The sequence below is a fragment of the Chamaea fasciata genome, unplaced genomic scaffold, assembly GCF_029207755.1.
Source record: "Chamaea fasciata isolate MVZ Bird 193981 ecotype frontalis unplaced genomic scaffold, bChaFas1.0.hap1 SCAF_20, whole genome shotgun sequence".
In the NCBI taxonomy this organism is placed as follows: Eukaryota; Metazoa; Chordata; class Aves; order Passeriformes; family Sylviidae; genus Chamaea; species Chamaea fasciata.
Genome location: NW_027094105.1, coordinates 489773 through 517408, shown reverse-complemented (window position 1 = coordinate 517408; position 27636 = coordinate 489773). Strand labels below are relative to the sequence as shown.

At 44.4% G+C, this 27636-nt stretch overlaps 1 protein-coding gene across 1 annotated transcript in view; it reads left to right on the top strand.

Moving 5' to 3' along the window:
- RABL6 (RAB, member RAS oncogene family like 6) overlaps nt 1-27636 on the top strand; it is a 52481-nt gene that overhangs the window by 4935 nt on the left and 19910 nt on the right. Inside the window, exons 2-8 of the mRNA XM_066201609.1 lie at nt 2670-2804; nt 7913-7960; nt 14157-14209; nt 15286-15377; nt 16250-16390; nt 17439-17544; nt 21942-22045. Coding sequence (XP_066057706.1) covers nt 2670-2804; nt 7913-7960; nt 14157-14209; nt 15286-15377; nt 16250-16390; nt 17439-17544; nt 21942-22045 — 679 coding nt within the window. The remainder of the gene's footprint in view (nt 1-2669; nt 2805-7912; nt 7961-14156; nt 14210-15285; nt 15378-16249; nt 16391-17438; nt 17545-21941; nt 22046-27636) is intronic.

The window sequence follows — 27636 nt, the reverse complement described above, 5'->3', positions numbered from 1 at the left end:
TGTTTTAGTGCATAAAAGATGGTGTTGGCATGAAGTAAGATTGTCCCTTCTGGGGAGAGCTCACAACCACATCATCTGGTAGTGATCCTGAAAGTGCATCTTGGGAGCTGCCTGACTGTTTAAGGAAAGGTCTATTTGTCCCGTATAACTCACTGTTTTAGTATCTCATACTGCATTCCAGGGCAGGGAGTGGGATATGAATTTGAACATTTTAGGGCAGGCAGTGAGCATTTGGAGGAGTTTAGGTTTGAAAGGGAACAAATGGAGTCTCATTCTGCCTATGCCGTGGACTGGCTTCATGGGATATTCTATTGATTGTTTTACCATCTGTAAGTAGGAAACAATCACACACAAGGTGACAAGAAATGCAGGACCTGGTTTGTTGTGTCTGCAGAGATGCTCTGGGACCTTTAAGTGAAGTCAGCGTGTAAATACTGTGTTCATTTTTGCCGTTATTATCCTGGTGTGGTAAGTAATTTTGAAAAAGAATAAACAGCTCTGAAAAAGAATAAACCTCTGTGTAGTACAACAAAAGCACAGTGGAACTGCAGCAACAGACAGAATTCTTCCACAGACTTTGTGTGCTTTATCTTCAAGTTGACCTCTTCAGCTCTTCTCTGAAATGCCTGCAGCAGCTCCTGAATTGCAGCAGAAGGCAGCCTTCTGTCTCAGATCTCCTTGCCCAAATGATGATGCACAACCTAATGCTAATCACCTGACTGCCATTAGATGTCTGTGAAGTGACCCATGTTCCAGGGGATCATAGCTCCAAATCAAAACACAAGAATAAAAATTCAGTTTGGTCAGCTTATGTTTTCCAGTAGTTATGTGGTTGCCAGTAAAAATAAAGATAGCGTTAAAAAAAATTTCCACAGTGTAACAGAAAATTTAGAAAATAGTAGGTAGTGTTTTCAGAAAGAACAAGATAACGTTTGAGGGAGGATTTCTGTCTAAACTGAAGCAACCGACACAAGGGCCTGGTGACAGGAGACTGTAGCCAGGTAAGGGTCAGCCTCCTCTACCAAGAAACAAGTAACAGGAGGGGACACAACCTCAAGTTGCGCATGGCGAGGTTTTGATTGGCTATTAGGGCAAATTTGCAGAAATGACAGTCCAGCCCTGGCACAGGCTGCTCAGGAGGGATTTAAAAACCCTGGAGGAATTTAAAAACCACCTGGATGTGGCACCTGGGGACATGGTTTACTGGTGGCCTTGGTAGTGCTGAGAGAATGTTGGAATAGTTGATCCAAAAGCTCCTTTCCAACGTAAATCATTCTGTGATTGTGTTCTCTCAAGGAATGAGAAGTGTTTAAGGAGAAAGGGAAATGATAGAGGAGGTAATGGAAGGAAGAGCCTGGCAGAAAAGGCCAACAAGGGAATAGGATATGACAAAGTGGGAGTAAGGGCCAGGGAGAGCTAGAGAAGGCAGGAGGATGGGAGGTTGTTGCAAGTGGGTGATTTAGATCACTTAAAGAATGAGCAGCAGCAAAAGCAAAAGTGGTCTAGATATGATACTGTTCAAGTGTGACTTGACGGAGGTTGATGGCAAAGTTCAGTCTGTTACTGATCACATGCATGAAACACCTCGACGAAAATCGAATTAGAATTGAGGTGGAATGAGTGACACAGAGACCCTCCTGCTGAGTTATGAAGGTCACCCTTTCTAAACTCCTGACAGAGCTTAGGTGCTTCTGGGTCCAGTCTTAGTCTCAGACTTGGACTTGTGCAGTTTATGTCTAATGGCATTATCTATACAGAGTTTATAATATTTAATACTGAGCATCAATTTCATTAGTATTACTTCCACATGCCATCATTTCCTTACTGAGGATCTGTTGGGCAAGGGAGATCTCTTATTCCCAGGTAAGGGATCTCAGACCTAGAGAGGTGTCTCAGTTGAAGGAGAGACTCACAGGCAGACAGTCTAGCCACAGTTTAGAAAGAGCTTGGATTAGACTGCTGATCTGTCAGGGATAAAAAGTCTCTGCCTCGAGGAGAAGCTTAAGAGGTGTCCCAGCTTCCGGGGAGATCCCCACCATGCAGCCACACTGCTGGGCACAGAGAGCTCAGGGAAGGCTCATCCCGTCTGTCACATTGATGGGATAACATGTGGGGTCATATCTGATTGCATTCAGTGGGAAGGGAGTGCAGGAGACTCCCTGTACTCACATTTTTCTTTGTTCCATGATAAACGAGTTTGGGAAAAGCCACCTGGTATTCTTGTGTTAATCCATGGTTGGTGTGGTGTTCCAAGCTCATGTGCACCAATGCTGCCTGTGTCACTACTCCTTTCTGTCTTTCCTAGAGAAATTCTTGGTCCAGCCATGGCTCAGGCCTTTGCTTCCTTTAAAGCCTGAACCAAACTGCTGCTGGTTTGCTTAAGGGGTCAAGTGTGTCCGTCACAGAGCAGAGGCTCAGCTGGCTGGAGTTGTGCAGATTCTGAAGATTCAACCTTGCTGTTGGTTCATTCTGCTGAGCTGGTGTGAGTTATTGAATAAACACTGATTTAAATGACTGAGGCTCATGTTTTCTAACGAACCCCATCGTGCCTGTGTAGTATGGGAGGACTAATTACATCTGAATAATGTTTCAAAAAGTTAGCTTGCTTTTCACAGCATTCTTGAAGTTGTGTTTAATCACCTAATTTGTCTGCTTGCTCTTTTCTCCAGTGAAAATTGTCATCCGGGGGGACAGGAACACTGGGAAAACCACACTCTGGCACCGACTGCAGGGAAAGAAATTTATTGAGGAATATATTCCAACTCAGGAGATCCAAGTCACCAGCATCCACTGGAATTACAAAAGTAAGACGGAAGAGGGTGGAGGAAGTGGCAGTCATGGGACAGTGCCTTGGGGGAGGAAATTCCACCCCAGCCTCATTTATTCCTTTCTTCTCTGTCTGCTTGAAAGAAAAAATGGTCTCTTATCACTCTTTTTAATTTATTGTTCATAGTTTTCAGTCATGTTTTTAATTTTGTTAGACGCTCTATGTTATAAGTGCTAAAGAATATGTCTTTGGAAGCCACAGTCCAAGGGAAGTCTTTAATATGTGGTCTTAAGTGTTTGAAATCTTTGTAATATGCTTGTCATGTTAACAAGGAGGGGTTGTTGTATAAATCTGTTTCTGAGGTCCACTCTGCTTTGGGTGTTACTGTGTTGTCTAGAAGGGGATACATGGTGCAAACTGGGTTTCACTGATGAAAATATGAAGAGCATCTGGTGGCTGGGGAAGGTTTCAAAAATTATTGTAGTTCTGTTAGCTCTAGGCTGGTTTACTGAAGCATAGAAGTGCCAGTGCCTTTTTTAAGTTCTTGTTGAAGTCTGAGTGATCAAATGTGGTTTTAATTTTTATTTTACTGGTTGCAAGAGGCTGTGAAAGCCCTGCCTCCCACCAGGAGAAGACACTGCAGGCACTGAAGTTGCGTAAGGTTGTGATTCAACAGTGCATTAAGTCCAGCTTTCAGGATGCTGATCAAGAGTGCCACAGCCTTGTGGGATGAACCCCTGATTCAGTATGAAAGCGCTCTGTAAGACTGAGTATACTGTACGAAAAGAGTCAGCAGTTGTTTGTCATTTTCAGACCTTATCCATCTGCCTCACTCTGATCTTCTGTTGAATCAGGTACTGCCCAACTCCTCCCAGCTGGGAGAACATCCTGTGCAGTGGGGTGAGCACCAAATTGAGTGTTGTGTCTGATTCATCACCAAATTTAAATTACCAGGAGCCAAATGGTGATACCACGATGCCCAAGTCTCATGGTTGTGCTCACAAAGCCACGGGGTGTGTTCACCAGCAGATCTTCTGTGGTCACACAGAGGTGTTTGCCATCTGCAGCCAAACCTCTGGCATGGTGTATGTTAGCTGTGGCATCCTTCCCCTCACTCCTCTTCCTTTCTCTCAGGATGCCAGCACATCAGTTACTGAGGAATGAACACAGAGCTTACAAGTTGGATGGTGGAAACTATCTCCAAAATCAAATTTGAATGCTTCAGCCTAAACAGACTTAGATCAGAGTAAGAAATAAAATTCCTCTTTCCTAGATACCCAAGTGTAAAGAATGCACTGAGTGTTAATTGTGGCTTTCTGCAGAATCATGGGTTAAAGCATCAGAGTTGGGTTTCCTCTCTGATGGGTGCAGGTAACACAACACTTATGTTGGATACAGCCTGGGAGTCTGCCTTTATTTTAGGAGGCTTCTTCATATCTAACTGTATCCGCGAACAGGTACAAAATGTGTACACGCAGAAAGGTGTTTGGAGGAAGATCCAGTCATCTCACCTGTGTCGGCATTTCTCTCCCCGAGCCAAGGCTCAGGCACTGCTTTTACAGCACTGATCCAATCCTGGGGTAGAAAACACCTACACCTGAGGCTGGCTTTGCTCTGTGCTGAGACCCACTGGTGTCAGCTGACAGCAGTGTGTACAGATGCTGATGGACTTTTCTCAAGATTAAGTGTTGCTGACCTTGTGAAACTACCTGCAAAGCTGTACCTGAAACTGTCTCTCATTTGTGTTCCTTTTACATTGTAAAAAACACTGTACTATTGTCTTAGTAATAATTGCAACTAATATAGGAATTTTTCCATTGACTTTCTTAAGATACATTTCAGAAAATAACCCCCATTTTAAAGACATTGTGAAATCTGTTTCCTGCTGTGAGAAGTTTCCATCCAAGACAGGTGATGTGGGACCTCAGAGTACTTGGTTCAGGTCTAAATCCTGCCCTGTTGGCCAAGTTAATCTGTAGAGGAAAAATAAAGTTTGTTTTTCCTATGTTCGTGCTCTCAGGCTACCTTGAATAAACATTGTGAGGTAGTTGGTGGCAAATATTTACAGATATTAATTAAATCGCTGTCAAATATTGAAGGATTCTTACATTGGTCTTAGAAAAATTCCATTTTAGATGCAAAATGTAGCACCTTCAGAAATTTTATACTGGAGGAATTAATAAAGGTAGCAGAATCCGAGTTACTTCTTATTCAGAATGAACAAAGTTGCTTTTCTGTGCCAGTTGTAATGGGTATTTGTAATTTTTGTGTCCAGGTAAGGAATTACCATTCCTGACCCTAAGGAACACTTTTTTGGATTTTGCTGGTCGCCAATTTTATTCTCTGGCAGCATGAGAAAGGGAGTCTGAAATAAGCATTGATGAATAGTTGTGCTCAGATCCTTTGAATGCCTGAGGGATGGCAGAGTTGCTTTGCACTGTAGGATTTGTGATCTAGAGCATAGAAAGTGAATCCCGTCATTGAATGAGGGTAAAAAATGTCTGAGGGCCAATGAGTTCCTGGTGGTGAACCCACCCACAATGTGATAATTCTTATTTTTTATTGAGCTTTCTTGCATTTGGAGCCTTTTCGTGGCTCTCCATCATTTTGTGGGAAAGCCGTGTTCAGTGTACCACTGGCCATGGAGTATCTGGTCAAATAGCAGTTGAGGACAGATCTTTGGAGTGGTTTGATCCGTGGTTTGTGCTAATCCAAGCTAGGGAGTGTGAGCCTGATATTTCTGAGTCTGGGATATTTTAGCCTGCTAGCAGCTGCTAACTTTTTTCCAAGGAAAATTTTCTCAAGAAAGCTTCTTCTCAAAACAATCTTAGCAAACATCCTTTCTCAAAACAATCTTTCTCCAGGTGGTGTTTCGCTGTTTCTCTAGTTTAACCAATAGGATTAGACGTGTTGGTCCTATTCACCGATCATGTTAAGTCTGTATTGGAACACCTTATAAAAAGTAGCAAAAATTAAACAATAAAGCTATTTTTTCTATACTCTTTGCCTTCCAAAATATTTGGAGTCTCTCATCCCTCTTTCATGTCCCACAGTGACAAGGGAGTTGAAAGGATAAATTGGCATTCTTTTTGCTGCCACAGAGCTTCTTTGGGTGAGATGCTGCTGGTTATGAGTCACACACCAAAGCCAATGCAGCAGCACTAAAGCAATTATCCTCTTGCATGCTCAGGATAATCAGGAATGACACTAGTGATGAAAGAGAAGAACTTCCTGGCTGTGAGCTAGCAGGAAAAAGGTGGAAATACGGTTTTCCTGGGTCTCGTGCAGTTTTTTTTGAGAAATTCTGCCCTTCCCCAATGCCAGAAGCATCTAAAGCAGGTCTGTGGGGTCAGGGAGTTCAGCTCCCCAGCTGCCAGGACTGCTGCAACTCAGCAGAGTGTCATTTCTGTGGGAATTACTCAGCAGGTGGACACATCCTAACTTGAGGGTGTGTTTGGCTCCTGAGAAGGAAGTGGAAAGCTCAGGAGCAAAAGTGCCGGTGCTAGGCCCTGGATCACCCCAAGGGCTAACTTCTCTGAACTGTTAGTCCTGATGTACTGCTTCACATGGCACTTCTGGGAAGAACAAGCAGGCTCCTCTTGAGCCTATGCAAAACTTGGGGAAGGAAAATATCTCCTACCCTTTTGCAGCAGGCCTTGATTGTAGAAGGGCACTGGGATTGCCTTGGCAACTGCAGGGCAGGAATCAGAGGCAGACCTCCAGTAGCTGATCTGTGTCCCAGCACCTGCAGGGGCAGAGGGAGAGCTCCTGCAGTGCCAGTGCCTGGGGGGGAAGGCACTGGCTCAGCTGGGTGCCAGGTGGGTGATTCATAGGTTGGACTTTAGCCTACCTGATTTGATTATTTGTAGAAATATTCAGGGACTGAGTTAATTAGTGGGGTGTAGTGGTTTGACCAGAAGTTTTTGGGCTGTGGATGCTGTACTCCCCATGTGCTTTCAGTCCTGTGAGGCACTGCATGGGCTGACCTGGAGGAGTCTCCTGTTCATCCAGTGCCTCCTGCCAAGCTGGCACATGGGAAGAAGATAAGTAGGAATTACTGTGAGGGAAACAGAGGCTGATTTTGCCTCATGCGTAAGTGTAAAAATGGGTCTTTCTCCAGAAGCGGGAGATCAAAGTTTTCCTTTATTCATAATCTGCCTGTACAACATTTTGAAACATTTAATTAAGCCAAGAGTGAGCTCTGTATAGAAAATGCTTCCTGGTTTGATAACGACACTTAGATAAACTCCTGCCATCCTATGAAGTTACTTTTCTACTCTGAGGCATTGTCCTCCTATTCCAGTTTTATGTTCAGAGATGCTCCAAGTACAAGCTTTTACTTCAAAGCCTATAGCATTTCCAAAAAGCAACTGTTTCTTGGAACAACTTCCTGAAAATCAGGCTACTTATTTGGATTCCATGGAAACGTTGAACCATAGATGCTCAACCTTCAGGCCACCTGAATGTGAATTGGCTGCGTGTGGGTACCAGCAGTCACTGGAGTTAGAATTCTGCATGTCCTGCTTCAGATTTTAGCAACTCAAATAGATGTTGCTGGTTATAATTTATTGATGCTGCAGCTCAATAGGAAGCAAATTTGCTAGTGAGACCTTATTTTTCACAAAATGCACCTGGAAATTTGCAGAGAGAATGGGTTTCTGTAGCTGCAGGACTGTCTGCATTGGCTGTCTTGTTTACATGGAAATGCTGTGATTAATCTTTCTTAAATGTGTGTATTCCTTTTCCCAGTTGTATGCCTTGTTTATAAACCAGAGTTTCTCCTCAAAATTAGATTTTTATCTTTTTTGAAAGGCTTTGTAAACCTCTATATGTTATGAAAAGAGTTACACAAAATACTTACAACATGCTTCAAACCTGACATGAACCAGCAAGGAAATCCAGCTACCGCTTACGTGGCTAAGGGTATTCATGAAGTTCTTTAGACTGCATGGTTTTGGTGGGCAGCTTGCACCTTCAACACCTCACTGCCTTCTTTTGGTTGGGTTTTCTTCTTGCACAGGATTTGCTTTTCTTTTGACATTCCTATGCTTTGACATTCCTCCATGTTGGCTTTGGGTTGGGCTCTTTGAGTCATGGGTGTTTTACTGAAACTTTCTAACCCTTTTTATTCTGTTTTGCTTCCAGCCACTGATGACATTGTGAAAGTTGAAGTCTGGGATGTAGTGGACAAAGGTAAGATTTATAACTTTCTTTCTAATGGAGATTCATTGTTCTTTCTCAATTTTAATAAAAACTTACATGGAATTCAGAAATACCTGCTTTCTTTTGCTTTAAAAAAAAATCTGTAATTATTATATCACTTCCTGAAAGAATAAGGGAAGGAGACATGAGTCCCCTATGCTAGAACCCAGTACCTGGAATCTGAACTTCAGATCAAACCCAGTGTTCAGAAGCAGTTGTTCCACATCCTTATGACAGATGAAGCACCTGCTGCTCTGTGTATTCCAATTCTCTGAGCTTTAGAACAAACTTCACCTTCTCCCCTTTATGGTTTCCTGTATGTTTAGACAGATTCTGAGTTCTTTGTTCTGGTTATAAAAGTTCTTGTTGAGCTGTTTTTGTGAAGGCATTCTATTGTTAAATTGGTAAAACTGTGGCTGCAGTGGGTAAGGGGGAAGGCTGAAAGAGAAGCCAATTACTTAAATTCACTAGGACAGAAAATGCAATGTGTGCATTCCAAAACCTTCTCTAAATGCTTAGCCAAGGAAAATTTTATAATATATAAATAATTTTTTTATTAGTTTTCAGTTTTTGTCAGAGTATAAACTTCTGTTTTGTAAAGAGCAAAACCAAACCCCGTAACGTCTGTGAAGACACAGTCTGGATGCAGTGCAGACTGGGATGCAGTGGGATCTGTTCCTGGAAGGGTTTGGCGGCTAAATCTAAATCTCCACAGCCCGTTCTGTAGCCCCGAATGCAGATGTTGCTTGGCTTCTAAGAGGTGTTTAGTATTTCATGCAGTCATAGGTTGGAGACAGAAATCATGACTCAAGTCCTCTTGATCATAAGACAAACAGCCTGTTCTATTGTTTGGAACCGGGAGTTCAAAACTCCCGGATCTAGACAGATGACTGGTCTGGGTCTTAACACTGCCCAGCTCCCTGGCCAGTGATACATCTGCATTTGGAGTTGGAATGGGTTGGCTGAAGTCTCTGAGTTTAAATCTGTCCTATCATTGTTCACCTAGGGACTTGTTTATTGAACTAGGAGAGCCAGTTTGGGTTTCTTATTATAGCCAGATTTATCTGTGCAGCTGCAGACTATCTGTACTGTGACAGTTTAGTACCAGCCAGGCTCCTGATTTAGTGTGAGAATATGGTCAGGAAAGCAGGTGCACAGGTGAGCAGCTCTTGCTCTGTGAGTGATGCTTCTTGTTTCATGTCTGTCAAATTTTGTTGACCACAGTCATTGAAACACAAACTCTGATGGTTTGTCTGGTGCTGCCTTTCTTTCAGCCTTGGCTGGAATCCATGCTCTCAGGCATTCTTCAGCAGAATGGCATCTATCTCACAGGCACCACCTGTGCAAATTACACTTGTGTTACACCAAAAACTAAAAGTACAACAGGGAGTGGGAAAAGGAGAAATGTCATTTTTTCATGTTAGCTGAACTGTATTCAAAATAGGGAAAAAAGACAATTAGCGGTAGAACCTCTAGTTCAGATACCTAATGGAGCCTTCAGGGTAAACTTGAGCCAGGAACTTCAAATGAGAATCCTGAGCACTTAATCTTTTTGTGTTTTAAGCTCCAGTTTTCACGGGGTAGACAAAACCTTGCTTAGGCCAGAGTTATTCCTGAAATCAGTCTGATTACAGTTTGGCTTTCGGATTGTGAGATAACAGGTGGAGGGCTGGAATCTGAGTGAAACATCTGCGTTCTTGCTGCCTTGCAGCTTTCGTATGAATAGATAGACATTTAATTTGAGAATCATGTGGTTCCAGCATTTATTTCTGTGAATAGCTTCTCTAAGCAGAGTCATCCTCTCAACTAGAGACTTTTTTTTGGCAAAGGGGATAGGATGTGCTATATGCAGATGTTGATAACAGCTCTTCTGGTCCTGCTCTAATTTCTGACAGTGGAGCCTATGTTGGAAATCTTAAAGGAGTCTCTTCCCTTCACTTTATATTCTTTTGAAATAAAACTCATTCCATTAAGATCCACACTTGTGGACCACAGATATGTATTTTTTCTTGCCATCAGTTGTGCTCAGTCAGTGCAGTGTAAAAATCAGATCATTGTGATGTTAATGAAATCAAATTCTTTCCTATTGCCATAGCATTGTGGATTCCTGATAAGCATAACTTTAGGAAAACGTTCATATTAAGCATTTAGAGCTTGCTCATATCTAACTTTTATCCTAATGTTGTGACATTTTTGTTTTCCTTCTTTATGCTTAGGACAAAAAATCCTCCTACGTGATGCTTTGGGTGAGAGCCACACTGGACTGTAGACTTGTAGTAGTAAAGTATCCAGTGCTGCTGTAGCATTGTGCTGACAAGACCTGATCCTCCTTTTTTTTCCCCGTGCCTACCAGATCCTGGCTTGTGTGCCTATTTAGAGTTGGGCGGAACACTGCATTTATCAGGCTGGATTTGAAACAGTAAAAAAAACCACATTCTGAACACGCATTTCAACATGAAGTTTTCCGAGCTAAAATTCTTTTGCCAGTGTTTCCCCATTTCATTGTCAGAGGAAATTAGGAGACCTCTGTTTAAATGATGTGGGAAACTGTGTTGAAAGCCCTGATGTGGGTTATAGTTTTAACAGGTGCATCCATGAACTGCAGTTTTCAGCTTCAGTTGTGTAAAGCAGCTTTGGGCTCTCCCCTGCTGAGCAGTGCTGCTGTTCTGCAGTCACAGGGGGCTGGGGGCGGGAATTGCAGGATTTGCACCCTGAAAACTTGATGTACATTTCTGGGCTGAAGTTAACGGTGATTTTCCTGAGTGGTGTCTTTCCTGGTGCTCCCAGAGGTGTGCTCCCTGTCCTTGCTGGTTCAGCAATGCTCTGGTGGTTTTCCGTGTGGTGGGTTTTCCCTCCAGAATCCACTGGGATGCAGGGACAGCTCTGCTGGCCCTGCCTGGACAGTGGCTTAGCTTGGTATTGGTTATTTAGCATCCAGATGATAATTTGGAAATGTGGGGGGGTTTGTTGTGAAAGCTTTAAAGCTGTGGGTTTGGTTAGTGTGGTGAGGCAGTGGGGAATGGCAGCTGTCAGACTGTGCTGCTCCTCTTGGCTTGTTCTTGACTATTTGGGATTCTTTTTTAAAATGTGTTCCCTGGAGTCCAGACTTCCTTGCTGCCTGCTGCATTCTCCTTGGGCCTCCTCAGGGAGCTGGGATCATGTCTGGAAAGCTGCCAGTTGTTAAAATCTTCCCAAGATGAGCTTGCCTCCAGCCGTGGATTGTATTGGATTTTGTGGGGCGTGTACAGTAAATATCATCTCCTTTGCTGCTCTTGGAACAGACAGAGCACAGGAAAGATCTCTCTTAGCTAAAGTCGTAATCCTGACTCATCTTTCTGGCTTTGCAGCAAGTTGTGTAACTGCTGCAGGTCATAAAGCTATAACAGATCCTGAATGCAGAGAAGCTGCTTGAATGCAGGGGATTCATGAACAGTTATGAATTCCTGTCTTGTAACTTCTGCCACTTTGGTTCCCATATAGTTTCTGATACATGACTGAAGGCATCAAATCATATTTTTTTCTGTTGCCCACAAGATAGACAAATGCTTTTCCTTGTATTGAAGATTCCTTTCCTCCTTGCTGCACCTTCACCCCTCTGCCTCCCAGACGTGTGGTGCAAGATGAAGGAAAGATCAGAATTCATATTTATTTGCAGATGTCCCAAGTTAGATAACACAAGGGATGCACATATTCCAGATGTGTATTTTTGGCTGGTGAAGGGAAGCAGCCGCCTTGCATGGTGGACAGCATTTGCTGGCAAGCTGTACTGAATCCTTCTATCCTGCAGCAAAACTGATGGTACATACTGCTGCAGAGACTCAAGTGCTGATCACAACCTCAGTGTCCAGCAGGAGCTGTTCTGTATACTCCAGAGCACTGCTGCCAAGTGTATTTAGTGCCAGTGTTGCTCTTATGCCTGTAAATGAGGAGCAGCCATTGTTCTAGGGAGAGGACCTGAACCATTGCAGCACCAACACCCATTTTTTCTGATTGAAGCTCCTCCATTACACATCAGTACAACCTCAAAATCTGGACCTTATGCATACAGTGACACAATCCTCACTGTGCCCTTGCCTTTACAGGCTGAATTACATCTTTTCACTGCATAGATCTTATCTTTGTCTGGTTCATCCTGCAGTTTGGGTTCCAAAAATAGAGCCTGTGCATGAATCTGTACACACATGCGCTTTTCAGCTCTATGACTCCTTTGAGGTGACCTCCTTTGCAGCACTGATGAGCCGCATGCGAGAATATTACTCGTTCCTCTGGATACACGCAGAAAACCATGAGCAGGGAGAGGTGTGTGGGTTGTATATTCTGTCTCAAAGCATTGACTGTGAGTGTGCCCAGGTTAGACAGACACCTTGATTGCTCAGGATGGGAGGAATGATGGAGAGTATTTGTGTTGCCTGGGCTTCTCTTTTTATACCGAGAGATTTAGGTCATGCCAAGCATAATTTAGCAATGACTGCAGAAAATAGCAATGTTTGGATGTTCTGAGAAGCCACACAAATGTCACTGACTTGAAATGAATTGAAGTGGGAAAAGACATGCATGGCCTAGACATCCCACACCTTCAGCTGCATGGGGAAGAATTAAAGCCCATACTTGGATCCCTCAGGGAAACACATTGCTTTAATGACGAGGGATCAGGATTAATATTTCTGCCACTTTCAGATGTCAGCAGTAAGATAACATGAGTGAGGCAAACATTTTGCGGTGATGCACAGAAGCACCCACCAGAACCACCTGCTGTAACCTGCAGCGTTAAAGCTTTTCTGAATAATTGTATTTTCTTAGTATTTATCCTTGAGCTGTGTGCAGGAAAAACAAACCCGGCTTCACATGCAGCATCTGGCTGACCCCTGAATTCCACATGTGATTCAGCAGAGTTAAGAGCTGTTGGAACCTATTTTGGTCCTCAGTGTTACAGTCTTTTACAGAGTCAGTGGGAGGGATTTTTCAGGTGCATCTGAGCTGCCAACACCTTCTGTTGTCAGTGACACAGGAAATTTCTAGAAGTGATGAGAAGGAATTCCAAGTCTGTGCCTGTATAATTTAGTTAACTCTTCATTATTTAGACTAGGAAAATACACAACAAAGTTATTTCAGAAGTACTTAACTGCTGTCAGTAACATCTCGGAGATACTCAGTATCTGCCAAACGTAACTCCTGATCTTGCAGGGTTATTCTTTGTGCAGCGCTTATCATTGATAAAATTCTGGAAACTCAGAACATTCAGTTTAAACAACAGGCCAGATTTTTTCATGGTGTGTCCAGACTAAACCTCTTTGGCAGTAGGTGACAGAAGATGTTGGGACTCCTGGCAATCCTTAGAGCCAAGTGTCTATACCAGAAAATCATGTCAGCTCATGGCCACTCTGATAATCGTAGGTACAGATACACCTCTCTGCTGAGACTCCAGGCTATAGGATTTGGAACCACAGTTAGCGTGTAACTGATTTGACACAAAGGTTTCAGGGAGGCTGAAGTTTAAAAACACTCCTTTTCTGGGGTGCTGAGTTAAATGCCAGTGGTACTTTAAAATGTCAGAAAATATTTCCCTAAGATCTAAGGTAAGAGAGAAGCCTCAGGGGCTGCTCTTTAATTGCCTTAGAGGAAGCAGATGAGTTGGAGATAAACCTATAGATTTCTGCAGGTGGGACCATGGCTGTGGGACTGCAGGGCAAGTCTCTAGAGTGGTTTTCTAGTGTCTTCTACAAACATTAGGCATGTTGCTTCTTGCACTTACACTTCTTGCACACTTAATCAGAGCCTAATCAGAGTTGTACCTGCTCCCTGGCTTATTTCTGTGTGCTTTGGGTAGTGCTTCTGGAGGATTTCTGCACCTTCAGTAGTGATGACCAGACCTGATCCTCTGGCTCTGGCCTTTGGAGCACATGTAGGCTGTCTCTCCATCTCCACAGCTCCTTTCCCACAGTTTGATTTCTCTTGGATTTCTTCTTGCATAAGTTCTGTCTGGTTTTGGATTGCTTTACTGTTTGTTTTTGAATAGACTAGCTGGGATTCTTCAGCAAGGCATACCTATCCCACCCCTCCTCATCCCTCAGGCTTACAGTAGAAGCAAGATCTGCTTTAAGGTTGTGTTCAAACTGCTGTGCACCTATCCAGTCCCAGTTCTTTGCCCAGTGTAATGCTTTTTATGTTTTTTACAATTCTTTTTAAGGAAAATGCAAAAAACGAGGAGATGGTTTAAAACTGGAAAATGACCCTCAGGAGGTGAGTCACCTAGAATTCAGAGGTTTGAGGCCTCTTGTGCACTTTTGGTCCATGGGGAGCAAGTTCTATATTTGTTTCTGCTTTAAGGCCAGCCTGGAAGGTGGATGAGGGACAGTGGGATCACTGATGCTCTTCATTCTTTGCTCTGTGCATTTCAGCCCTGCTTCTGCCGTGACTGTAACTTCCCTGCTGTTTTCCATTCTGTCACTGGTAATGACTATGCCCCAGATGTTTGCTCAGCAGCTTTGTACCTGTCTGCCTGTGGGCAGAGGCAGAAATTCCTTTTGTCAGGGCCTTCTTGTGGGGCCTGAGGAAGTGACTTGGTGCCCTGCTTTGGCCACTCCTCAGAGCTGGGCTGTTACACTCCCACTGGTGCCCATCTGCTCAGGCTCAGATGAGAATTTTCCTCAAAATATTCTCACATGGGAAAAGCCTTTATGAGAAGTCACCACAGCTGCTTCTTCCTTTGCAAATGTGGGTGCATTTTCCACTCCTGGGAAATGAGTGAGATTTGTTCCAGGGGCACCAAATTCCGGCAGGAGCCATGGAGATTGAGCTGGGACCATGGAGACTGAGCTGAGACCAGTACTATCTGGACTTATTAGTACTGTTTGGACTTAGAGTCCAAATGGTGAAAATCCAATTGGGTACTAATCCTGTCAGCCCTCCATAGTACAAACTGCCTCCTGCTTTTGGACACCAGAGGCATTAGTAGAGCCAATATCTGGGTCAGGAAAAAGATGGAATAGGAGTTGTGTCCTCTGTCCTCCACTCTGTGGTTTGTATGGAGTTCTCTTGCCAACACAGGATTTGGGAGCACAGGGTAGAGGACGGGGGTGGGTTTTAGCATGTGCTGTCAGGATCTGTCAAGTGCTTCACATCCTGTTCCTATAGGAAATGGAAGCTGGGAACCACCAAGTGTCTTATTTCAGTGATAATGGTGTGAAATCCACAGGTACTCGTTACAGTGGTTGTCACTTTAGGAAGGTTGCCCAGTCAGTGGTGTATCCACTGTGTTCTGTATCAGCCTGAAGTTAAACCCAGTTATTTACTGCTTCTTTGCCTTATTTTCTCAGGCAGAATCAGAAATGGCTCTGGATGCAGAGTTCCTGGATGTCTATAAGAACTGCAATGGTGTAGTGATGATGTTTGACATTACCAAGCAGTGGTAAGAGACCTTTACTAGTACCATGTGGTTCTCCCTTGTTACAGCAAAACAAATTACTTCCAGATTTCCAGATTCCCAGTTGGATTTGGAAGCTGATAACTAGCCTAATGTGTTGAAGCAAGCTTGTATTCTTTAAAATAAAAGCTTTATCTTGTGACATGGCTTTTAATACACTCCTCTCCTGGACTTGATCCAAACAAGCAGTGTCCCAGTGGGTTGTGTGCTGCAATTGCTGATACGCTGCTGGCTGAGGCTTGATAATTATTGCTACCACGGGTACAAAGTGCGTGATGCAAACCCGTAGAACACAAGGTGCAAAGTGCACGTTGCAAACCCGTAGAACACAAGGGAAAGGAGGATGCTAGTGAGAAATTCCCAAGAAACTGGTATTAGTAAGGATTATTTAGAGGCCCCAGGCTGCATGAATCTACAGAAGTAATGAACTGTTAATTTTGCACATCTGAGGAGGGTGAGAGAGATAAGGAAACCAGAGTGGAAAGAGAAGGGGGTGAGGACTCCTGCCTTATATTTAGGCTGTTGTTGTTTAGGTTTGGTGTGGGCCAGTGAGCCTGTGGACAGCTGAAGGGAGGGAATCCTTCTGCTGACTCCGCACCATTTTGCAGGACTTAGATTGCTGTAAGAGATGTGAGGGTTCTGGTGAAAGTGGATTATTGAGCTTTTGAAGTTGTTTTTGTATAAAGAATCATCCAGACATATTGAGGGTTAATGTACTTCTGTGGCGGGGTAAAGAAGCCACAGACTTGAAAGGATTTTGGAAAAAGAAATTCTTGTTGGTTTTTTTTTGTTCTTTGCGATTCGTGCATGAAACTGCCAACAGTCTCATTTGCCTCTCTCTCTCCCCTCTGATGAAGGACGTTTAACTATATTCTGAGGGAGCTTCCTAAAGTGCCGACCCACGTTCCAGTGTGTGTGCTTGGGAATTACCGGGACATGGGGGAGCACCGGGTCATCCTGCCCGGCGATGTGCGGGACCTCATTGACAACCTGAACAGGTGAGAGGTCATCGGGCAGGGCAGCAGGCCTCAGCTGCTCCCTGCCGTCACCCATCAGTGACAGTGTCACTGCTGTGTTTCACATCCATGTCACCTGTGTCCTGTCCTGCACCTGCCTTTGGCTCCCAGAGCTCTCTGTGTCTCACAAGCAGCATCTACTGACACCATGGGCCCTTTGATCTGGAGCAGATTGTTTGCCATCCTCCTGGAAACAGGGAGTGCCCGGCAGCATGTGCCTTTCAGAAGTGCTGTTCCCATCAAGTTGTCTTCTTTCTGGATGGTCCTTCTCCTGTGAGAGAATCTTCTCCCCATAGCACAGCTGTTCTCTGCTCCAGGTGTCTGAGCTACAGGAGAGCCAGCCAGTGCAGCAGTGTAGGCAAGGGAGTAGCTTGTTCTGCCTCTGAGCATCCCCCACACAGCAGCTGTGGGTCACAGCCAAGTCACATTGTCCCTCACCAGCCAGACAAGCATTTCCCTTAAGCAGAGATCTGAGGTGCTCTGTTATGTGGTATAAAATATTATTTGTTGGTTAAGATCCAGTAAATTTTACCTTTTTATGTAGTTTTATGTTTTTAAGGTACTTTTTTCATTCTCCTCGTCTCTTATTTGTTTATGCCTGTGTCAGGCACAAAGAAATGGTGTAAATTTTAAGACTTTATCCATGATGAAATAATTTCTTTACAAATTAATTTCTATATATGATTTTTGTCAGTTCGATTATGGTTTTAAAACAAAAACCTTCACTGTGAAATGAACAGCTTGTAAAGCTGTGAATCCCCAGTTTAGGAAATCAACATCCCAGTGTCCTGACAGAGTATTTCTTAGCCTGGCAGGCACATAACACTCACACACCAACAGCCACCTTCTGCCACCCTTCAGTGTGAATTTTGGCTGCACACAAAATGATGAGTCCAAGCAGAACAACCCCCTGGGCTACATTTGAGGGTGGGAGGCTGGCTTGTGGGGTGGCTCCTGGTGTGTAACTCAGTCCTGTGCAGGGTCTTCAGGGTATGCTGGTTACAGTGTTCTCCTCTCTTGCTTGGCACAGGCCTCCTGGCTCCTCCTATTTCCGCTATGCTGAGTCTTCCATGAAGAACAGCTTTGGCCTCAAATACTTGCACAAGTTCTTCAACATCCCCTTCTTGCAGCTGCAGGTAAGGCAGGGATGTTTTCCTGATGTGTTGGGTGTGTGGGACAGATTGGATTTGCTTCCTCTCTAAAGCAGGAATTTGGTATTTGGGATTTCGTTTGCTGTTGAAGGATCCTGGGTACATTCTTGTTTTCATTAGAGTTGGTATAACAAAATTATGTCAGAACATTCTTGCCTGTAACTGACTTAAACATGTCTGTGGTTGCAAGAGGTCAGCTGTGCTGAGTTCCCAATGCCGACCTCTGGTGAAAGGCTCCATTTTTGCTGGCATGAAAATGGCATCCAGTGATGCAGTTACCAAGACAGAAAAGTAAAATACATACATTTGTTCAACTTTGGATTTCAATTCTGTTCAGTTAGAACTCAGATGAGAAGAGGTTTGGCCATTATCTGAGTAGTTCAGGAATCTCTGTTTGCTGAAAATCTTTGCCCTAATGGTAAAGGGTGTTAAATATGAGATACATGTGTTTGGATCCTGTTCACGTGGATCCAGTGTCATATTTCCCTTGTGTCTGAGGATTCTTGGGAGGGCTGAGGAAAGGCAAAGGCTGTGAAGGGTGAGATTCTCATCTGTGGGCCTTTAGAAGATCAGCTTTTGAGGTGATCCTACGGGGGTCCTTTGGGAACATTAGCTTATACTTTTTAAGGGCACACATGATGTCGTGTCATTATTTTCTATTTGATGGGGAAAACCCAGGCAGTTGATCATTATTATCTTTCACCAGTAATTGAAGTGTCTGTGTGTATTTTTATAGAAATAATCTCCAGTGAAATGCCAGTTCAGAAGGAGCTGAGATATATTAGTGGATGTTACCAGGTCTTCAGGCTAGAGAGCAGAAAGAACCAGGATAAGAGAGCTGACTGTATAAAACCTCAGTGAAACAAGTCAAATAATTTTTTGAGGAGGAAGTTGTAGAAATCTGAACTATAAATCTAACCTGCTCCTCAGTGGAGAAGATTGAAATCTGCCAGCATGTTGGTGGTGAAATGTTTGGGTTTATGATACTACATATTTGGAAGGCTTTTGGTTGCTTTCACCCAGGTTTTGGGACTTTAGTTGTTGTCAAGCTTCACTCAAGATGGGCTGCATTGGTTTCTCCAGTGCCCCTTGCACTTATGCCACAGGTTTATGGGCAGTGCCTCATGCTGCTCCACAGTAGCTGCCTTGGGGCACATCACTGCTCCCAGACACTCGCTGAGAGCCTTGTGTTGGGAGTGCACGAGGGACCGGGACTGGCCCTGTTCAACATCCAGTGCAGCATGACCTGAAATTTATAGGAAATTCACATCTAGACTTAATTCCTGAAGGTTGTTCTTATCCGTTCAGAGATTCTTGCCAGTACTAGGCTCCAGTAAGGAGTTTTTCCCCTTGGAGCAGAGCAGGATTAAAGGAGAGGGATGTTGCCCGGTATAAATGCACATAGGATTTAATCAGCCTCAGAGGTTTCTGTGTCCCTCAGCTTGCCCTCCACAGCTTTCCAGGGCAGAGTAGTCCAGCTGTATCCAAGGTCCCAGGCTGTCCCTCAGCAGGGTTGGGGTCAGTGTGTAGTTTTAAGGGGCACATTCCTGTGTTCAGTTTACAGTCATGCATCTTCCATGGAGAAAGCAGGGGCTGAAATCCATACCCCCAGTACAGAGCACCTTCTCTCTGTCAGCCTGAGCTCTTCAATTATTTATCAGTTCCTTTCCAGGGGCAGGATTGGCAAACCTGAGGATGCAGTTTAGCTGTAGATACTGCTGGTGGCCCACAAATGGGATCAGGTCACCCAGACTTCCAGATGCTGCGCTGGAAGGAGACAGGATTCTGCAGACAGCTGAAATTGCCTTTTCCCAGGAAGCCCTTGCAAGTGGCTTTCAGCCAAAGAACTAGTCTCTAGCACATGATTTATTCCCTTCTTTTGGGTCATTGCAAAAAAATAAGCTGTTTCTTTAATATTTTAATAACCAGCATGGTAAAATAGAATCTTTTTTAAAAGTATTTGGAAGTTTGTTAGTAGTGATGAATTTGCACAAAATTGATTGCAACTCTCTCTTTATTGAATATATATTCTTGATTTATTGTGAACTGTAAAAATTGAAAGAAATAGAACTGGTGTATGTCTCAGTGCTGCCAAACTGTAAGGCAAAGCACACCACTTGTTTGATAGACAGGTCTAATTAAAGTCATTATCAAAGAGCCTAAGGTAAGCACTGGAGATCAGTAGCCCTTCTGTCTCTGTTTGTTCAGCTAATTTAATTTGCTCAGCATGTATTTCACCTGTCTTAGGAAACTGGGGACAAAGAAGCAGCAGACTTGCCCTTTTTGGTCTCATTTTTGCTTATACTGTGTGAATAATATAAAATTATGATATCTACTACTTCTGAGATCTTGATTTTCTTGAATTCTAAAATTAGAATTTGAAGTCCTTGTTAGTACTGCTGATTAGTGTAGCAACTTTAAATATGAATAGCATATTTTACTGAATCTTCCTTGTCTGTAAATGACAATAAAGGAATTGGCAATAAGCAAGGACTTCGTAATTCCATGCATACATGTTAATTAAAGTCAAATTTCCATTTGCAGAGAGCACTTGAAAATGATAAATAAAAATTACTCAGCAAAGCAAAGAGGGATTGCTCCAGGCTCTTAACACAATGGCAAAGGTAAACATGAAAGACTCTATATGCCTTGGAAGCAGTAAATCAGCTTAAATGATCACAGAAGCCCTTAAATTTCAAGAGGGGCTATGTCTTCCAGTAAATTAGGGTTATCAGCTGTGATGAATCACCTTGTCTTACAGTACAAAATAAAAATTACTTAAATCTTTTTTTGCTGATTTCAGTCTTTGTAGAATTTGATATAAATCATTTGCTCCATGGAGGGCTCAGGCTGTGCTGTGACCGTTCCCCAGAACACAGCACTTGGTGTGGTTTGTGTGAGCCAGATGAGTTAATTGCTCGTCAAGCCTGTGCAGTGTCTTGATAGCTTTAAAGTTATCACATCTATGAAACCATAATGCCAGCAGCATGTGCATGTAGAGACTGAACACCACTGCTTCATGCAAATGTTTGTCTTCTCAGATGGATTTTATTCTGGGAATTATGTAATGGATTCCTTTTGGGCTTTTAACCTGATGGGATCTTTCTGCAGTGAATTCAAGTGTTACAGACAGTGAATGAAGAATACACCATGGTTATTGATGCTAGCCTTCAAAAATATTTGTCAGAGCGAAGCTGAAATGTACTTGGAGGATAAGGCAGTTACGAAAGCAAAAATCTTGGCAGTTTGGAGGAAGCTTGGGGTTTCTCTTGCATGTCCTTCTGCCTAGGCAGGGATGCAGCCTGTGGCATGACAGACCTGCCGTAACGGGGACTGTGCAGGGCTGGGAGTCACCAGCCCAACTCAGCACAAGCTGGCCCTGTTTCTGTGCCACCCCGTGCCAGTGCACAGGCAGTGGGAGAGGGAGGATTGATGCCCTCAGGCACTGAACATCGTGGCTTCTGATTCCAAAACTCAAAAATTCAGGAGGTGAGCTGATTGGCATGGCCAGTGCCCAGCTGTGTGCCAGCCAGCTGAGCAGAGGGGCTGGGGCTGTGGGACAGGATTTGTACCACTAAAGCTCTAGTCTTGTCCAGGGCATCCAGAATGATGTTTCTGCAAGAGTGGATGCTGTGTCAGCCCTGCAGGGCTGCAGCCCTTGAGGGAGCTGACTGTGCCTGAGGTTATTGATCTCTCCTTGCTGCTGTCTGGATGTCAGGAGGAGGGAGTCTGTTAAGCCAGCCTTTCCCCTCAGCGGAGGATTTTGTTTGAGTTCTGTGGGAAAGGAAGGACTGAGTGGAGCAGTCCTGGATTACATTGGTGCAGTCAACTCACTTTATTTCCCTCTGGAAATGGGCTAGGGTGTCTGTCCCCCATCTGTGGAACAGCAGCTGGAGGCAGATGGGCAAGGACTTCTGAAATGTCACTTGGCAGGTTGTGCTCCTTCATCTACCCTGATGGGGAAAAAAAAAAAAGAAAAAAAAAATTGGGAGGCTTTGCATCAGCTGGGTCCTGCTTCCAGAGGGGCTGATTTAGCACGGGGAAAATCAAAGGCCTGAGTGAATGGGTTGCGCGACTGATCTCTGCAGGAGCTGAATCCATTCTCCAAATGTAACTGGTGCTGTGGTGTCTAAAATAACACATTATTGATTTATGGCTAAGAACGGCTCACAGAACAAGGTCTCTCTTACACACAGACTTTATGGATTACCTACTTTTTATTCACTTTCCCTTTGTGCTCTGTATTTAAATGGACACCATGATCAGGGCCAGGGCTCCTGTTGGATGTGTTGCTGTGGCAAAGTGGTGACACAGGATCTCAGTGCAGAGATCTGTTTCAGTGACCCCTTCTGCTCAGACCCGGCTTGTTTTCCTTTCCTCAGAGGGAGACGTTGCTACGGCAGCTGGAGACAAATCAGCTGGATATTGATGCAACTCTGGAGGAGCTGTCAGTGCAGCAAGAGACTGAAGACCAAAACTACGAACTGTATGTCACTGAGCTGTCTTTTCTAAATGCTTTGGGTGTCACATGAATGTTGGGCAGCCCCAGCTGTGGCATGTAGCCAGGTTGAAGGGTCTGGCAGATAACATTTAGGGATCTTTAGGATACAGTATTCCTTTTGAATAGCATCACCTGAAGTAAAGCATGCACTTGGGGATCCCTGTGAAAGGGTCTGGTTCCTAGGGGCACATGACTAGGGAGGGGAGAGCAGGGCAGGTGGGGCTGAGCAGCACACCTGGAGCCAGCACATGCTGAAGTAGATAAAGTGCTGGAAGGAGATATTTTCCATCTCTCAGCTGCTCAGCACACAGGTTGGTTCCTCTCCTGGCTGTTGCACTCCTGTATATGGTGTATCTTATGACAGCAGAAAGTAATAGCAACAACACTGCTGTCCTTTGAACACTTCTGAATGCCGTGGTGTTTTTCTGGATTGAAATAGTGGCTGGTTCCTTTGTGTCTGTTCTGTGCCCTGGCTGGGTGCTTGGCTGCTTGTAATGGTGTTTGCCAGCTTTAGCCCCACAAAGCTAGTACACCTGTAGCACAGTGAGCAGGAATCCATGTTCGTGAATTCCCATCACAAGGTCTTTATGCAGTGGTGTGCAAGCCAGAAAAGTCAGCCTCAGAATGTACTGAAAAAAGATTATTTACAGGCAGCTTTGTTTGGAAATTGGAATCAATGATTATGAAATATTCATGCACAGGCTTTTGAACAAGCATTTTTCAGACCCGGTTTCAAGTGCTATAACCTTGTTCAGCATGTTTTCCTTGGAGAGCATTGAAATACCCCAGTTCACAGAAAGCAGTGCTGTTTCCAGAGCATTCACCTCATTCTCCTGAGAGACTAGTTAGTCACCTCATGCCTTCAGCACTTCTCTTGATGTCCCTACTCAAAGGATTGGGCTGTGTGGGCTGTGCTGTCAGATGGTTTTCTATACTTTTGTTTGTACTGCTTCAGTAATTGGGAGGATACCTGATAGAATCAGGAGTTGGCAGAGCTGTTTGGAGCTCGCAGCACAAGATCTTGCTGCTTCACCTCTTGCCCTTCCTACAGCTTTAGCGTGTGCTGAGTCTCCATATGTGTCACTTCAGCTTACAAATCCAGCAGAGAAACAGGTTGGATAGGGCTTGGAGCAGCCTGGTCCAGTGAAAGACGTCCCTGCCTGTGGCAGGGGCATGGAATGAGATGAGCTTTAAGGTCCCATCCAACCCAAACTAGTTTGAGATTCTGTGACTGTGAAATCTATCTTTGCTGTGTCTACCTCAGGGTTAGTCTGTGTTGGGCTGGCTCTGATAAGAGATCTTAGATCTTAAAAGCAGCAGGAGCAACAGTGTGGTAGTGGTGGAGGGGTGGTCAGACCTCCTAGTTCCAGCAACAGGTATTAGATTGGATCATCCCCCCCTGTGTGACCACACTGCTCTGCTGGGAGGCTGTTGGCTCTGTCAGGCTGCAGATTAGCTTAACATAGCCTCAGAAATATCAGAGCCTGACAAAAGAGGAGTTGCTAAAATATTAAAAGCAAGATATTTCTCTAGAATTCTGGTTTAGCAAATAAGGTGACATCCTTACGCAGCTGGCCAGCTCCTGCATGTTCGTATGAGACCAAAGTTCTTCACTTTCAGAAAATAAGGCTTCTTTAGAGAAAGAGCTTTAAAATGCCCCTGGATGCTTCCTGGCTAGAGGCATGGACCCGAAAGAAAAGCACCTGGGAGTGTCATGTCTCAGTACTTTGATCATGCTGACTGAGTGCTGTTTTAGGGTTTTTAAGGTTTTTCTCTGTACCCCAGGTAGAAATAGAGAGTGTGTTTGTTGGAGTGCACCTCTGTGGGACAGATGAGGTGCAAAGGGAGTACTTCAGTCCCAGATTTGAAGGGTATGTGCTTCTTACACTCAATTTTTATCCCTGCAGGAGGTCTCCAGGCTCAAGTTTTATAGCCAAAGACCTAATTTAAAGAAATAGTCACATTCATATGTCAGAGAATTCACATTTGGGTGAAGTTTCAACCTTAGTAAACAGTTCAGGCTGGGAAACAGAGTACCTGTGGACACAGCAGTGTGCGATGGGAATCAGAGCTTGCAGCAGTGAGGCAGGTCTGTAGTGCTCGTTATTAGGGCTTGGGAAGGTCCTTGCATCCATGCTTGTCAGATGCCCATTATTTTGAGATTACCAGGTTTAAAATGCTGCATCAGTGAATGTCCAAGTGAGCATGTGGTACATTGTCTGCTGCCACTCACTCTGTTGTGCACAGCATGTTTGTTGGTGCAGTGTGACTTGGTGACCCTTGACAGATCACAGAGCTGTGGAATCCTTAGGGTTGGAAAAACCTTCTAAGATCATCAAGTGCAGCTCTTAACTCAGCACTGCCAAAGCCACCACCCAACCATCTCCCCAAGTGCCACATCCACATGTTTTTCAAACACTCCCAGGGATGATAGCTCCACCACTACCAGGGCAGCCTGTTCCAAAGTCTGACTGCCCTTTTTGTGAAGAAATTTTCTCTGATATCCAGTCCAACCTGAACCTCCTCTGGTGCAAGTTGAGGCATCTTCTGCTTTTTCCTTTTTATTCCTTGTTACTTGGTAGAGGAGCCGGACCCTCACCTGTCACAAGGCCTTTGTATTAGTTGCTTCAGTTTAGACAGCACTGGGAGTTCTGCTGTGGGTCACCCAAATTGCACAGCAAGGAGAGATGACCACAAGTATCTGGGGCCACAGGCAGTGGTGTGGCTGCTGCAGCACATCCTCAGTGGCCATTCCCGCTCTCCTGCCATAAAATCAGGCCATGGAGCATAGCGAGGTGACAGTGCTAGGACATCTCGGTTATTCTCTTCACCCCTGAGCAGTCTGGTATCTGCTCTGTCACAATGACCGGTGCTAAATTTGGTTCAGTGAGAACAGAAAGAGAACAAGAAGTCTTCCTCCTGCTACAGCAGGGGGGACCTGAGGACAAAATATCCGTGGATCCCAGAGACAACACGAGGTGGCACACGATGCTGCCTCTTCTGCCTTATGTAAGCCAGCCTGGGCAGCCACTGCCTGGATGTGCCTGTGGGAGACACGGTCTGCTTCCAGTTCTTTCCCTGTGTTTAGGCTCCTCACTGCCTGACACACTTCTGGCTCTGGTACTGTCCTTGTGCTTTCAGACTTTACATTTTCAATGTTGCTAAAAGAACATTTCAGCCCTTTTTGAGTTCTTGAATTCCTTTTAAACAAACAGTAACAACTTCTATGATGTTCTGAATTTGTACCTAATTTGCTTAATTTCTCCATTTTTAATTGTACCTAGCTTATCTTCTGTTTTCAAGGAAAACTTGTTTATATTCAATGTGCCCATTCCCCCGAGAGGGGTAGAGATACGTCTGGACAGCCCTTTTGGTGAAGAAATTTTCCCCAGTACTCAGCCTAAACCTCCCCTGGCACAACTTGAGGCTGTCTTCTCTCACCATGTGGGTGCCAGACCAGTGACCGCAGACAGGCATTTGGGCTGCCCTGCTGAGGACTCTGCTTTGGGGAGACACGTTCCCTGCAGGGACAGCTTTAGTCACTGCAGAGTCATTGTCTTGGGGTTGGGGTTTTATTTGCCTGGTTCTTTTCCACACTGAGCATAGCTCGTAATTTCAGCAAGACCGTGGTGCTGAGTAACATCTGCACAGTGGCTGGAGGAGCTGCTGCTGGAGCTGTTCTCTGGCATCCTCCACTGTATGGAAATACAGGTCCAGAATGACACCAGCTCCAGGCTGAATTACCAGTTGGGAAGGTAAACCCACTCCTGCTTCCTCTTCCCCTTGCCCCACTTCTGTCTTTTCCACTTGCTGCAAATCCTTGTGGTCATCAGACAGGTCAGGAGTCAGCCTATACCCAGCCTGGAATGGGACTCTATCTAGGTCATGTTTTTTGTGGGTGCTGCCGTAAGAATTAAGTGCATCTAAACCCGTCATCAGTCAGTCTTGCTAGAGAAGTGGGGACATGGAGCATGTCCTGTATTTTATAGAGCAGGGAGTTAACCTACCGCATCCATTTTGCCAGGTGGAAAACAGGACAACAGCAGGAATTAAACCTGCTTGGCCGTTGATTGCACATTCAGGGACCTGGACCAAGGGGATTGGGGCAGTACCAAAGCAAGCATGTGGAAATCTAACCCGCTCTAACTCCAGTTAAAATTATGTCGTCCAGCCGATAAATCTTCATTTTCACAATTAATAAAATAACCCAGAGTGTTTCTTGCCACATGAAATACACTCAAACAATTTATCACAGCATGTTAGAACCAGGAGCCAAAAAGCTTTAGGCTGCTCCTGTCTTCAACATTAAATGCACACAAACACTGACAATTTTAGGAATTATGAGGCTAACAAGTCCTTTTGTGTTTTTTGTATTCGCCCTGGGAGCAGAGCAACAGTAACCTCAGGCCCTGATGAGTTTTTGTTCCCACAGAGTGTGTTCATCTTTAAAATTGCATAAAAGTCTCCTCTTGTGAGCAGGTCCAACCACCAGTGAATTATTTAGGAGTTTGAGGATGTTTTTGACTTGTTACTCAGTCTGTAATGGAAGGATTGAAAGGCAGATAAGGAGCCCCTGTGGCTGAGGACAGGTGACCCACCTGGACGTGCATGGTATATTTGCAGTCTCTGTATCCCAGCAGAATAAAGGTGCTCAGGTGTGAGTTCACCTTGTGCTTTAGTGGGACTTGGTCTGCTTTGTGGGCACAAAGCTGCTTACTCCACAGTAAGGTTTTCCTTTTCCAAAGGACTGATGGATAGAACTAGGAATGGACAGATTGTATAGAATCTGAGGAAAAACACACACATGGCAGTTTTGGCCCGCTGTGTTCCCAAAACAGCTGCACTTGTGCCTCTGAGGGGTGTGTGTAAAGCCAGAGAAAGCATTCATGCATTATGTAGTATTTTCAAAGTGTGGAGAATGCTTAGACACCTCCATCCTGGAAATTACTGCAAGCTTGCTGGCAGCATTTCATATATGCTCATTTTCTACCCACCTTCCTCACAGAAGATCTGACTATAAAAACTCATCAGAGCTGGTTTATGCAGCCCATGTAGAACCATGTGAGACCACCCTGATTTCCCCAGTGTCACAGCACAAGGCTTGGCCCACGTGTCTAGATGGAGGTGACAATGAGCACATGTGTCACAGCTGTCCTCAGTATTGTGCTGGAGCAAGAGTCTGTGTTGTGCTCTCCCCAAATAACCATTTGTATCTTCCTACTAAAGAGCTTTCTCTCTCCTGTTTTTATGCCCTTGACACACCACAGGTGACAAAGGTACAGGCACACAGGTGCAGACAAAGCCTGCATGTGTTTTATGCCCCACTCCAGTTGCACTGGAGGGAAGGATGACACTTTATACTTCAGCTATGTAGGTGGGTTTTTTTCCTCCAGCTCTTAAATTTCATGTGTTTCTGGAGGAGAAACAGGTGGTAGTCGCAGCCTTCCCTCCCTCTGGAGCTGGCTACTTTCCCAGAACAAAGCAGGTTATTTCCAAAATGGGCAGCTTTGATAGAACCACATACAGTAAATCTCCAAATACTCCGGTATTGTTAAGAGTTTCTTGTGCTTTTTTGA